The sequence below is a fragment of the Drosophila kikkawai genome, chromosome 3R, assembly GCF_030179895.1.
Source record: "Drosophila kikkawai strain 14028-0561.14 chromosome 3R, DkikHiC1v2, whole genome shotgun sequence".
NCBI lineage: Eukaryota > Metazoa > Arthropoda > Insecta > Diptera > Drosophilidae > Drosophila > Drosophila kikkawai.
Genome location: NC_091731.1, coordinates 14,296,231 through 14,308,103, shown reverse-complemented (window position 1 = coordinate 14,308,103; position 11,873 = coordinate 14,296,231). Strand labels below are relative to the sequence as shown.

Here is an 11,873-nt window from a genome sequence, read left to right as displayed (position 1 = left end):
TTAAATACCATATAATAACACAACATTTGAACAGTTTGTGATAAATTTTGTATTGAAAAATATTTAGAGGTAGAGGAGTTATAGGGAATCTCCCGAGTCGCCTCCAAAAAAAGTTGGTTTGCGGTGTACATCCTAACTGTCCACAGAATCATCCGATCTACAAAAATTATACCTCATTCGTTAAAGGATAAGTGTCCCGAGGTATTCTCGAAGCGTTTTTATTTTTAAAATTTTTTCCCTATTTTTTATCAAAATTTGAAGTCAAAACCCCGATTTTTGACTAAAAAATTAAGTTAATTTGTTAAATAAAAAATATAAGAAAATTAAAAATTAAAAAAAGCTCGACGAGAATACCTGTAGAATTATCTAAAGAAGTTATGTTCCAAATTTCAAACCGATTGGTTCAGTATATTTTTAGTTATCGTGTACACCGATTTTCAAAATGGCATTTTTCAGGAGAGCGCTTTAAACTTTGTGATTCTCATGCATTGAACACCTACCGACCTTCGTTCAGCTCCGCATAACTTCGTCAATTTTACTATGATTGATGTAAAACTTGGACACAATATTCTTAAAATATTGAACTTTTAAAATAAAAAATAAAAAAAAATTTACGAAAAAAAAAATTAAATACCTTACCCCCCCCTTAATAAATGGTTCCACCTGGCTGCCTCCCCTTGGATTGGAGAATCTTACGGGTGCACAACAACACGGAGACCAACACATTTTAGATGGATTTGGAACTGAGTATGATTTTTGGCCTAGAAACTAGGAAACTTCTTAAAGTTTAAACTTTATAGTTAGTATATTTTTGGAATATATTTGAGACTTAAATCAAACCAAGATCGAATTTACTAGATTATTGTATGAAAAAAGGTTTTAAATAACTTCTAGACCTAAATATTTTAGTTGGTTTTGGAACTGAGTATGATTTTTGGCATAGAAACTACAAACTAGGAAACTTCTTAAAGTTAAAATTGTACAGGAAGTTAATTTTATCCTATACATTAGAGTAAAAAAAATAAGCAATATTTTAAATGGCCGATTGTTCCTATGACAACTATATAGTCAACAGAGCTGACCTGTTCTTACTCTTGTATACTTGGAAAAAAGAAGACGATTCGCTAGGTTTTATTCAGATAACTGAGACTCGTTAGCAAATATTTTTCAATGCGAAACCAATATGTTCCAATATATTCGACTAAAAAACATAATCTCTCTTAGAAGGGTATTCTATCAGCCTTTAAATGAAGTTTTAACTTATAGAACTTCCTCTACACTTGCCAACTAAATCACAAAACCGGGGAAACCACAAATCTATGGGCGACTTAAAGGCCTTAATCGTGCTCAACCCGTCTCCCAGCTGCCTCTATTGGCCGTCTAATGCATTTTTGTCATTCGAAATGCCGAATTTTGTGCACATTTTATTGGCCAGGCTAAGAGGCGTATTAGGAGTTGTGTTTGGAATTCATTCGTTTTGTTTTCGCTGTTTGTTTCTATTGCAAAAAAAAAAATAGATATATATATATACCCGTGTGCGTGTGCAGTGCTTGGTTTTCGGATTTCGGAGTAGCAGTTGCTAGCAGTAGCCCAAGGTTGCGCCAAAATGGCTTGCGCAATTCCGCTGCTGGCGGCCCGAACGTGGTGTTTTGGCCAGAAGCACGGAGGTAACTCGGATTCTTACCCAAGAATGTGGCGGTCGTTGGCGTTTCGAAGTGCTCTGGCCAATGCCAGGCCAATAATGCTCTATTGCTGCCACGAAAATTAGGTGAAAACATTTTCATTAGTTTAGAGCACAAAACCCAGGCGGCATGACGAAAATTATGGAAATCTCAAGACAAGTATGTATATACACATATGATGCGAATGGCCTACCTGTTGAGCTGCATGAGGGGTTTACTGGAAGACAGAGCCTCTCTTTTTCGGCGGCCTTTTCTGCTCTCCCACTGGCTACCTGAGATATTTTGAGCGTTCTCCGGAGAGCCGAAATTGTTTCAAAATTTAGCTCAAAGAGGCACTGGAAATCGGAACACCGGGCCTGGAAAACACAGGTGAGGAGTAGAGGAAGTTTACAATAGAAAATATTATGTTGGGATTATGTGAATATTTCTGTATAATTTTAAAGCATAAAAACTGAAATTTGGAGACATTGTAATCCGAATTTTTATAAATTTTATCATGTTTATATACATAAAACCCTTAAATTAAACTTATCTTATATTAGTTTCATATTCAAAAGTTAATTGTTCAATGCCTTTTCCTGTAAATAATGGAAAAGTTTTTATATTAAAAGAAAATTGCTTTTAAAATAATTATTTTCCGCTTGGGAATTCTTATCTCCTTAACCTATTAGACCCGAAACGTGGCCCCAAAAGTGGGGCTCTGTGCCCATACTCCGTCCCTGATTAAGCACTCAAACGGTTATCGCCGAATTCCCCGAAGTCAGCAATATTTCAGAGCGATATAGAGAGGGAGAGCGCTGACCAAAGCAGCGGAAATATCATTCCAGCCAGGCCAGACCGGACCCAGCCATACTCCGGCCTCGGAGCGATGCGTTCATTTGGAAACTGAAGCGAGAGGCGAGCGGTTGTGTTCGCTCCGCAGCTTAAATCCCACTGTAGTTCCAGTCGAAGGCTGACTGTACCCATTACATATAGCTTTGATATAACCTTTGTAATCTGCGCATTTGAGGTGACAAATTTAACGCATATTTGTTTACCGTGATCTACGCAGAGAGATTAAAACTGTGTCGATTACCGTGTTAAATCAACTAGAAATCAAGTGTGATGTTAACCCCGTAAGACTCAGACACGTGTTTGTCCAAAGAAGACCCCATTCTTTGGTCAGCTCGCCTAGAAACTTGGAAACGGCCAATGCCACGTGCCTGCTCCACACGCAGCGTGTTGACAAAGGCCAGAAATTGTACAATACATTAGGTTAGTTTAGGGTTTTACAGAAAAAAATGCCCCTTTTATCGGTTGAAAACATGCACATGGCTTTGAAAATATTGAAAACTGTCTTTATATTTAATGCTGAAGCTATTTACATAGTCCAGAAAGTGACAAAAGTTACTCTTGGTAAACTTAGCAGCAGGAACAGAGAAATATAAGTTATACTTAAGCGGGCGAGCATTTATTCTATAATGCCTAACCTTAACAAATTTGCGATGAGAGCGAGGGAAACGTAGGAAAAACAAAATGAAGAATGAAATTATATGTATGTGATGGCGGAGGGCTGGTGCCAAGCAGCTACATAGCCCTATTTCTCTTTGGCAACGTGCGACTTGCGGCTCTTGGGCTCTGGCGGATCGATTAGATTGCCATGACGCACAACGTCGATGTGGCCCAGGCGTATCATCTTCTCCTCCCACACGGAAATAGCTTTTCTGCAAGGAAAATATGAATATTGGTTACAAGTTGTGGTTGCTTTTGGTCAATTTTAAACAAAAAATTAGTTTAAATATGTTGTCTAGAGATTTCTTTCTGCGTTAGAAAATGTGGTTATTCCAGAAAAACGTTCTTAAGTCTTCTTTTAAACTAAATAGCAATAAATATTCCCATTTTAAGACGCTTATTCCCAAAAATCCCTACGCACCTGTAGATCTCCAACTCCTTGCGCGACTCCTGCATGTAGGACTCCTTCTCCGAGTCCGTAAAACGCGTCCACTTGGCCGTCGTCTTCTGGTGCCACTCGCGGTAGGTCTGCTTGGGGCCCTGCGGCGAGTTGGTGCGCTCACTGGCAATGAAGCGCAGGAAGGCGGAGGCAGGCTTCTTGGGACGACCAAGCTCTTTGACTCGCTTGCGCAGCTGCCGGCGCTCCTTGGCATCGACAAGGTCCTGCTTGAGCTGCTTGATCTCCGCCCGCTGATCGTCCGTAAGCGTGGCATCGTACTTGGTGCGTTGCTCCACATATACCTCCTGGTCCTTCTTGTACTCGGCCTGCAGGCGTTCCTTTAGCTTGGCGTCCGCATCTGACCAGCTCTTGGACAGCTGTCGCACTACCTCGATGGTGGTGATCTTCGGATTGGCGGCCACCAGCTTGGGACGCTGCTCGCGCATGAAGCGGAAGTAGGGGGTCAGCGGCTTCTTGGGCCTCGGCGGCAGGCCCACCTGCTCCTCCAGCGTTTTCGACTGCACCGCCGGACTGTGGCTGATGCCGGCGGCTGCCAAAGGCCTGTTGGGTGTGAGTGGTCTGTTGTCGGTGTCATTGGGTGGAGGAGGACCAAAGCCGGAGGCCTGCTCCTGGGCTACAACTTGCCTGACTTTGCTCATCAGCGAACCGAAGAGGCTGCCGCGCGCGGACTGTAGCGTTGTGGTGAAGATCATTCTCTGGCTGGTGCTCCGCAAAGGTTCAATATCCAGCGATGTCGAAAGGAAAAGCTCGGAAAACTTGTTGCATTTACCAAAAATAAGTTTTACGTAAAAAATGCGGCTTTTCTGGCTAGAGTTGCCACATAGTGCGTTTATTTATTAAGGCGCTGCCAACCTGTACAATAGTTTTTGGTATTTTTTAGCAAAACTAGACAAATAAATAAATTAAATTAAATAAACAACCAATTCTTTGAATTAAAATTACACAAATATTTGATAAAGTAGAAAACTAAACATCAACTGGCTGTCAATCACATGTGTAATAACAGATTTTGCGGCAGACAGTTTGCTGTATATTTTGGTATTCTTTCGGTGCTGGGTATATTTTAACGGTCGGTCACACTTCGGCACCCTCTCCTATTGTTTTTCATAGTTTTAATTAAAAAATCTAAGATAAATCCCGCCGCCAGGATGACCAACAACGATGCAGCAGTCGAGGCTGCTGGCTCCAGTGGTGCCGGAGGAAGCAAGCAGCAAACCAAGCTGGAAATCACAGAAAAGGTGCGCGTGCTCTGCCTGCATGGCTACCGGCAGAACGGAGATGCCTTCAAAAACAAGCTCGGCTCCTTCCGCAAGTTTGCCTCCAAGTATGCCGAGTTCGTCTTCATTACGGCGCCGCACGTGGCCGCAGCCCTGGAATCGGCGGCAGAACCTGTGCCGGAGCAGCGTAGCTGGTGGGCCAACAAGGACGACGGCACCTTCAAGGGCACTAACAGGGGTGGACCGGCTTTTGGTTTCCAGGAGAGCCTGCGTTGCGTGGAGGAGGCGTGGCGGACACAGGGACCGTTCCAGGGACTGTTGGGTTTCTCGCAAGGTGCCTGCTTCGTGGGTCTGATATGTGGACTGGCCAAAAAGAAGCGTAAGTTGTAATAAAGAGTAAAAACTAAGACGACTTATACTGCTGTTTTTCCCCCATAGTAACCTCCATTCGGCCGGAATTTGCTGTGCTCGCCTCGGGCTTCCTCTCCGGCAGTTTGGTGCACATGAGCGCCTACGAAGAGCCCATCAGTATACCCACGCTCCACATATACGGCCAAACGGATGAGATTATACCCAAGCAGATGAGTGAATCGCTGGCCGCTCAGTTCAAGAACGTCGAGGTTCTCGAGCACAGTGGCGGTCACTACTTTCCCGCTACGGCGCAGCAGAAGCAGACGTTCATTAACTTCTTCCAGGATCGGCTGCAGGAGTACCTCGAGCACCAGGAGCTGCAGCAGAGCGGCAACGCCTCGTTTGTTGATGAGGACGGCGGTGGCAGTGATGCCAACGACGCGGAGGTGGCCACCATGACTGCGGATCTGGATGAGAGTGATTAGCTTGATGGCGGGGGGTTTCTTTGTTTGTTTTTAATAATAATTAAATCTTATTATTACAAAAATAATGATTTGATTATAAATTATAATATAATTAGATCCCAATATTCATTAAATATTCACCGTATTTCTCTCTGCTTACGAAGGATCGTGCCGGGAAATCCGGTTATGGGCTTGCGGTGTCGGGAATTGAAATTTCTGCAGCATGCGGCATATTTCGCACATTACTTTGTTTTTATGACTGTGTATTTTTCAACAAATTCGTATAAATTCCATAAAAAAGAAACAAACAAGAGTGGGGGTAAAGTTAAAGCCGAATATTATAGATCCCATTCCAAAGTACAATTTGTTGTTGTGTTAGAATCATAGTGAATTGTTCCTTGCTATAAACAACGAAAAAATGCATATTTAGCTATTGCGGCTGCAGTTGTTGCTGTTTTGCGTTCTGACCAGTCGGACTCGAAGATATTCGCAGCCCAATTCGAAGGAATCGAGCACGGATATCGCCCTTCCGTTCGGCATTTCATTTCATTAATTTTTCGTTTGCGGGGGACAAAAGCGAGCGACAGTAGGATTGAGTCTCTGGATATTTAGCGGATTTAGTTTGTCTCGTTTTGCCACACACTTCCTGTGGCATAGTCGATGCGGCTGCTTCTGCTGCTGCTTTTGATGATGTGGTTGCTGCTGTTTATTGTTTTCGTAGGGGTGATTGACTGACTGACTCTGACTGCTCCTTTATGCAACTTGCTCCTGTCCGTTCGAGGCCTCTTGGTTTTTCATCACTTCAGGTAAGTCTGGTGGTGCCGAGTATGGTGACATGTCCAGTGTCTCAAAATCGCCCACTTCGTTTCTGCAAGGCAAAAAAAAAGGTCATTAGGATCGTGTGCCCAGTTAGCATCTGCCTGCAACCCATTGAACGGGACACGTGCCGGCTGCGAGCTGCGTCCGCTAGATAACCCGCGCAGCTCTAGCTGCTTATCAGCTCAGTCTCAGTCTCAGAGCAGCAGCAACAACAACAAACGCTCGCTCACCTGAATGTCAAGCCCAGCTGCGCCGGAGACTGCGCCTTGGCCGTGGACACCGTCACGCCGTAGTCCTGCAACGTGCTGTCGTCCTCCATAACATCGTTGTCCTGATTGTATAACCGCTGGTCCACGGGCTGCACCTTCAGTATGCCTGCGGGAGTAAGCCAATCATGGAATTACCCAATATTGCCAATCTATAAATAGGGGAACACGCACACTCAGCCACCGGCTGGCTGACCGTCGGCTCACCGCACTCACCTTCAATCATTCGCTTCAGTTCGGCCACTGTTGTGTTCTCCTTGGCGTCCGTGAAGATGGTGGTCTTCTGTCGCCTGATCATAAGAAACACGTCCTGCAAGGGGAGTGGGAGAGGGAGAAGTGCGTGTGAGTGAGCGTTTCATTTTGCTTCGGTCAAAGTTCAGTGCTGGCGTGTGAGTGTGTTACGCTGGATCACCGAGCACTTGCTGCCGGTGGCTTTAGTTTCCACGGGCAGTAAGGCTATTCCAGGGACACACCGATAGGTTGGTTTCAGCCTGGCCTGATCACCGAGGTGACCGGCTTGGAGCGTTGCAAATTGCTCACCATGTTGCCGAGTTTGTGGCGCTGACTGGAGCTTCGTCGAGCACTGGATTGATGTGGTGGCGAGCCAGGGGCTGAGTGGGGCTAATTCACACGCTAGTGCTGATGACGGCGTGGGCGGCGCTTCCTTTGGCTGGCGCGGATTTCGAGCGGCTGGAATTTTCCTCTTCGCTTGCACCACCGCTGCTGCCGATTTCGGGCTGCTGCTGCTGCTGCTCTTGTGGTGGCGACGGACGCGGGCACGGGTGTTCGGAGAGCGCGGATAGTGGTCCGGCGTGTGTGCAACAGCTTCCTCGGTTGCCCCGCACTTGTAGGTTTTCGTAGTTTTACGATTTTTTCTCGCCTTTTTCCTTGCTGCTGCTTTCTCAACCAATCATTTGGTGGTGCTGCCAACTCGATCCGAAGGCGATTTGTTATCGATATGGAAAACAAAGGGGTTTTGTTTAAAAGGTACTAATTTCGGCATTGGTTGCCATGGCAAATATTAATTAGAAAGCAAACGTTTTTCTTGTATGATACTTTTAAGCTAATTTTTTAAATATATTCCACAAATGGTTTTCGCTTGGTTTTCTTCTAGAATTGTAAGGCTTTTGGCAGCCCTGGTTGGCTCTACGGAAAATGTCCTAAAAAATCCAGGCTTAACTGTCAGTGTCACTTCGCCCATTTCTCTCTTTTTTATTTGCCACGAAATGGTTTTGCTGGACAATTCCAACGTAAATAAACCGAAAACAACTGCTTTAAATAGAAAATTAACCGTTTCTAATTGCAGTTCATCCTGCGCCTGGAGAAGATCGCCAATGCGGCGAAGAAGGACTCCTCCTTTACGTTAACATTCAAGCGCTGTGAGTAGAGCTCCCCATTAATGGCATCGTGTCCGAGGAAAACAACAATAATAATAATATGTTTTCAGATGATGGCCACGACAAGCCCGTGCCCAGAGCCGGCAGACCGCCATTGCCCAAGCCAGCTACCTACATGTGCCTAATTCGAGCCCAGTCCAAGTCGCAGAAGGTAACACCGCCCCGGTTCCACCTTGAAATACCTTTGCTATATCCCAATGTTTCTTGCAGATTTCCACCGTCGTGCGCCAGGAGGATGTGCCCACAATGATGGGCATGTACTCGCAGTTCATGAAGAGCAAAATGGATGGCCTGAAGCGCGTGAAGAAGGTGAAAAGCAAGGCCAAGGCGACGAAGGGATAGTGTGTGGGGCTGGGAATATGAGTTCGTGGGTCTTAGGTAGATTTTATTTGACTGTTACCAGGTCTTTCGTTTTAAATGCATAATTTTCTACAACACTCTCGGCTTTTATTTAATCGGCTTGTAGAGATCTTTCTGCTGGCAGAGATCAAGCAGCCACTTGGGCAACTCTTTCTGCCGCAGTCCGTAGATGTGCTTCGGTCTTATCAGGTGAGCGAGAGCGTAAAGATCCTCATTTAATGGCGCTCCATCCAGAAGTCCTTCGTCTACATACATTACATCGATTCCCTGGCCAAGGCCCCGATGAAAGGATAAATTGCCTTTGGGCAGGAAGTCCAAGACGCCTGAAAGGCGGTCTACAATGAGAGCTCTCGTGTGGCCATCTAAAAAGAAGACCCCGTTAGTTTACTGGACATGATTTCAGGGAAAAACTAACTCTCTATGTAGTATAGGTGCATTTCCAAGGCATCTTTGCTTTTTCCCACTGGTATCAAGGTGACTGTGATCTCGGTTTCACCATGCTCTATTTTCGTGGGCTTATTGGGCCTCAACGTTTTCAATGTGCAGTTCGCAAATTTGGAGCTTTTAAAAGTATTCTGCAGTCTCAGACAACAGAGATCCGCCTCCGATCCAACGACGACTTTAGACCATTTTTCAGGAACAACATGATCTTTAAAGGCGACAGACGACAGGAGCAGTGCTCCACTGTGCTGGAGAATTAATTTAATTTATTGTTTTCAATAAATTATTGAATCCTCACCTCCTCAAAGGGACCATATTTCTTTCCAGGCTCCAATATAAGGGGCTGTCCCAGGTCATTTAAAAACATTATCCGCCAAATGTCCTTTTTTTTTAGAAATTCACTGAGTTGGTGTGAACAATGCTGGCTGACGGAGAAATCCAATTTGCGGCGAAAATAGTATCACTTACGGTAACACTGTTTCGCCGCTGAAAGAACTTCGCCGTTGAGTTTGAAACAACGCGAGTAATTTTAAAAAAGCAAAGCCATGATAAAAATATATAATTAATAATTATTATTTATATATACACTACAGTGCGTTAACTTTTCCGAATTATATAATGGCACGATTATCATTGATTTGTATGTTTATTATATACCCTTGTACGATTAACAATGCAAAAGATTCAGGATACCTTCGGGACCCGTTTTAAAACAGAGACCAAGAAGCCCCTACAAGTTCTTGGGATATTAGAGAAATTAACTTGACTAAAAATCGATTTAGTTTTTTAACTATTTATAGTTAATTAACACAATTCCGGGGCGTTCTATATAGTTTTTTTTAAAATAAATTGTATAATAATTAATTTATTTATTAATAAATATATAAATCATTATATATAATAATTAATTTATTTATTAATAAATATATAAATTAATTATTATTAATTACTAAATGTTACTAAAATCTTTTTAAATGAAACTTCACAGATGGTATTCTTCGGATTTTTATTTGTAAGTCGTTACGGGCCCGATCGGATTACTATATCACATATGTAGATGCCATATGAACGATTGAAAAATTTTTAGAACAAAAATTATAGCTTCGCTTTTTTATACCCTTGCAGGGTATTATAATTTCAGTCAGAAGTTTGCAACGCAGTGAAGGAGACGTTTCCGACCCTATAAAGTATATATATTCTTGATCAGCATCAACAGGGGAATCTTTCTAGATATGCCAGGAAGAAATCGATTTTTTTTTGACCATTTTTGCAAAATTTTATAAGGGGTTATTAAAATTATCATAAAAATGTTTGATTTTGATAAAAAATTGAATTTTCAAATGTCAAATTTTAAAATGAAGTATGCAGATTTATTAACTGTAGGAAATCTTGCACAGAACAGTTTTCCGATTTAAAATTAATGCTCTTTTGGCCGAGTTATGATATTTTTAATTTAAAAAAAATCAAGAAGTTTTTTAATACAAAATAATATTTTTCTAAGTCAAGAAATCATTTCCGACCCCATAAACCATATATATTCTTGATCAGCATCAACAGGGGAATCTTTCTAGACATGTCCGGAAGAAATCGATTTTTTGGCCATTTTTGCGAAATTTGATAAGGGGTTACATCATTAAAATTAGCAAAAATTGTCAAAAATTTTAATTTCTTAAAATTTTAAATTTGGTATGCAATTTTTTTTGGCTTATAAAAACTAACACAAAACCGCTTTCCGAATCGAATTTAATGGATTTTTGGCTTTTTTATGATATATTTTAATTTTAACCTGCAAGGGTATACAAACTTTGGCTGGCCAAAGTTAGCTTTCTTTCTTGTTTTTTATTATTTTAGTAATACATTAGAATACATACATATATAGTTCCCTAACAAGCATCTGCCCCTTCTGCAACATCTCGGCGATAAACATCCAGCATATTCTAAAAGACTGCACTGCACTTTCCCTAATTAGAACATTATCCTTTTCCCACGATAACCCAATCCATCTCCTTGCGAATCAAACAGCAGCGAACACTAAGAAAGTCGACTTCTTTCTACACATAACATAAATACTTCAACAATTTATTAATACACAGTCGGAAGGCACAGCAACTAATAATTTACTCATGTAAATAAGTTAACTCTTAGTTTTTAACCATTAGTTAGCTTTATATAAATAAAATTTATAAAATATATCAATACAACAAATTAAGATATAAAAAAAGTTGAAAATAAAGACTGAAATCAAAGTAAAAAAAGAAACTCATCATCCAAAGAAATATAAACGACAGCCTCTACTTTAGCTTTTAACATCTTGCTTTTATAAAATTTAATTTAAAGTATAACCCAAGGGCTGCTAGGTTTCTTTATAAAATATTCTACATTTAATTTACAGTCAATTTCCACTGGGCTACCTATCTAACTTATTTAACTAAATAAGTAAGTAAGTATTTTAAAAAGTAAGAAAGCTATTTCAAGTTCCAGGACTAGATTCATAATTATAAGTGCTCTGGATAAGCTGGGATGTGCTAAAAGATATCTATTCTCAAGACCCTTACCTTGGTGTTAGCCCGTATTTGCAAGAAAGACTTACAGATTCCAAAAAGCAATCGCGAGTGCCAACCGGTTTGGCTAGAAGCCGAATCTTCACTTAAATTGCGTACACACAAAAAACAACAAATACAGAAGGTAACTACAAATTTAATTCATTTGGCTGAGAACAAAAATAACCAATAGAAAAAAAGAATTAAATGCTTAATGTTCGGCTCCTCTCTTCCACTTTACGCTTTTATTTTTTTGTCTTCGTCAACAATTGGCACACGATCAATCATTATGTCGCTTCTACCAAAAAATTTTACTTGCCAAAAAAAAAATCAGCGGTGTGGTTTGGATAATACCCTCTGAAATAAAAAGCTTGGGATTGTCTTT

The 11,873-nt window shown here is 41.6% G+C and overlaps 5 protein-coding genes across 9 annotated transcripts; 2 read left to right on the top strand and 3 right to left on the bottom strand.

Moving 5' to 3' along the window:
• Positions 1 to 3,005: 3,005 nt before the first annotated feature.
• TFAM (mitochondrial transcription factor A) lies at positions 3,006 to 4,560 on the bottom strand. Of its 3 annotated transcripts, none has more exons than XM_017164451.3 (3): positions 4,258 to 4,555; positions 3,595 to 4,191; positions 3,006 to 3,385 (listed from the first exon to the last, which is right to left on the bottom strand). In XM_017164451.3, the coding sequence occupies exons 1-3, from the start codon at positions 4,323 to 4,325 to the stop codon at positions 3,259 to 3,261; spliced, it is 792 nt and encodes a 263-aa protein (XP_017019940.1). In that variant the 5' UTR covers positions 4,326 to 4,555; the 3' UTR covers positions 3,006 to 3,258. The 3 variants fall into 3 exon arrangements, with proteins under 3 accessions (XP_017019940.1, XP_017019949.1, XP_017019932.1); XM_017164460.3 differs by having other exon boundaries at positions 3,595 to 4,173; positions 4,258 to 4,553; XM_017164443.3 differs by having other exon boundaries at positions 3,595 to 4,560.
• A 107-nt stretch (positions 4,561 to 4,667) lies between these two features.
• Positions 4,668 to 5,799, top strand: LOC108073011 (esterase CG5412). The gene is made up of 2 exons (XM_017164472.3): positions 4,668 to 5,229; positions 5,289 to 5,799. The coding sequence occupies exons 1-2, from the start codon at positions 4,782 to 4,784 to the stop codon at positions 5,684 to 5,686; spliced, it is 846 nt and encodes a 281-aa protein (XP_017019961.1). The 5' UTR covers positions 4,668 to 4,781; the 3' UTR covers positions 5,687 to 5,799.
• Positions 5,800 to 5,911: 112 nt separating this feature from the next.
• Positions 5,912 to 7,809, bottom strand: EloB (elongin B). The gene is made up of 4 exons (XM_017164514.3): positions 7,291 to 7,809; positions 6,967 to 7,060; positions 6,715 to 6,859; positions 5,912 to 6,533 (listed from the first exon to the last, which is right to left on the bottom strand). Exons 1-4 carry the CDS (start codon positions 7,291 to 7,293, stop codon positions 6,419 to 6,421), a joined length of 357 nt encoding a protein of 118 aa, XP_017020003.1. The 5' UTR covers positions 7,294 to 7,809; the 3' UTR covers positions 5,912 to 6,418.
• A 55-nt stretch (positions 7,810 to 7,864) lies between these two features.
• Srp14 (signal recognition particle 14) lies at positions 7,865 to 8,584 on the top strand. The gene is made up of 4 exons (XM_017164503.3): positions 7,865 to 8,000; positions 8,057 to 8,129; positions 8,198 to 8,298; positions 8,358 to 8,584. The coding sequence occupies exons 1-4, from the start codon at positions 7,977 to 7,979 to the stop codon at positions 8,487 to 8,489; spliced, it is 330 nt and encodes a 109-aa protein (XP_017019992.1). The 5' UTR covers positions 7,865 to 7,976; the 3' UTR covers positions 8,490 to 8,584.
• A 10-nt stretch (positions 8,585 to 8,594) lies between these two features.
• On the bottom strand, positions 8,595 to 11,291 carry LOC108073021 (uncharacterized). 3 transcript variants are annotated; one of them, XM_070286359.1, is made up of 4 exons: positions 10,820 to 11,291; positions 9,247 to 9,373; positions 8,923 to 9,191; positions 8,595 to 8,869 (listed from the first exon to the last, which is right to left on the bottom strand). In XM_070286359.1, exons 2-4 carry the CDS (start codon positions 9,303 to 9,305, stop codon positions 8,595 to 8,597), a joined length of 603 nt encoding a protein of 200 aa, XP_070142460.1. In that variant the 5' UTR covers positions 9,306 to 9,373; positions 10,820 to 11,291. The 3 variants fall into 3 exon arrangements, with proteins under 3 accessions (XP_070142460.1, XP_017019972.2, XP_017019980.1); XM_017164483.3 differs by having other exon boundaries at positions 8,923 to 9,196; positions 10,820 to 11,285; XM_017164491.3 differs by lacking the exon at positions 10,820 to 11,291 and having other exon boundaries at positions 9,247 to 9,389.
• Positions 11,292 to 11,873: the final 582 nt, after the last annotated feature.

Bases quoted from the DNA above. Each gene is read 5' to 3' on its own strand.
- TFAM (XM_017164443.3), bottom strand. From the start codon at position 4,325: ATGATCTTCACCACAACGCTACAGTCCGCGCGCGGCAGCCTCTTCGGT. The intron at 3,386-3,594 runs GTGCGTAGGGAT...TTTTCCTTGCAG, and splicing joins AAGGAGTTGGAGATCTACAG to AAAAGCTATTTCCGTGTGGG.
- Srp14 (XM_017164503.3), top strand. From the start codon at position 7,977: ATGGTTTTGCTGGACAATTCCAAC. The intron at 8,001-8,056 runs GTAAATAAACCG...TTCTAATTGCAG, and splicing joins TTTTGCTGGACAATTCCAAC to TTCATCCTGCGCCTGGAGAA. The intron at 8,130-8,197 runs GTGAGTAGAGCT...ATATGTTTTCAG, and splicing joins TACGTTAACATTCAAGCGCT to ATGATGGCCACGACAAGCCC.
- LOC108073021 (XM_017164483.3), bottom strand. From the start codon at position 10,875: ATGTTTATCGCCGAGATGTTGCAGAAGGGGCAGATGCTTGTTAGGGAA. The intron at 9,374-10,819 runs GTATGTATTCTA...TTTCTCCGTCAG, and splicing joins CTTGTTAGGGAACTATATAT to CCAGCATTGTTCACACCAAC. The intron at 9,197-9,246 runs GTGAGGATTCAA...TTAATTCTCCAG, and splicing joins AATATGGTCCCTTTGAGGAG to CACAGTGGAGCACTGCTCCT.
- EloB (XM_017164514.3), bottom strand. The intron at 6,860-6,966 runs GTGAGTGCGGTG...TTACTCCCGCAG, and splicing joins ACTGAAGCGAATGATTGAAG to GCATACTGAAGGTGCAGCCC. The intron at 6,534-6,714 runs GTGAGCGAGCGT...TTTGCCTTGCAG, and splicing joins CAGCTGGGCTTGACATTCAG to AAACGAAGTGGGCGATTTTG.
- LOC108073011 (XM_017164472.3), top strand. From the start codon at position 4,782: ATGACCAACAACGATGCAGCAGTCGAGGCTGCTGGCTCCAGTGGTGCC. The intron at 5,230-5,288 runs GTAAGTTGTAAT...TTTCCCCCATAG, and splicing joins TGGACTGGCCAAAAAGAAGC to TAACCTCCATTCGGCCGGAA.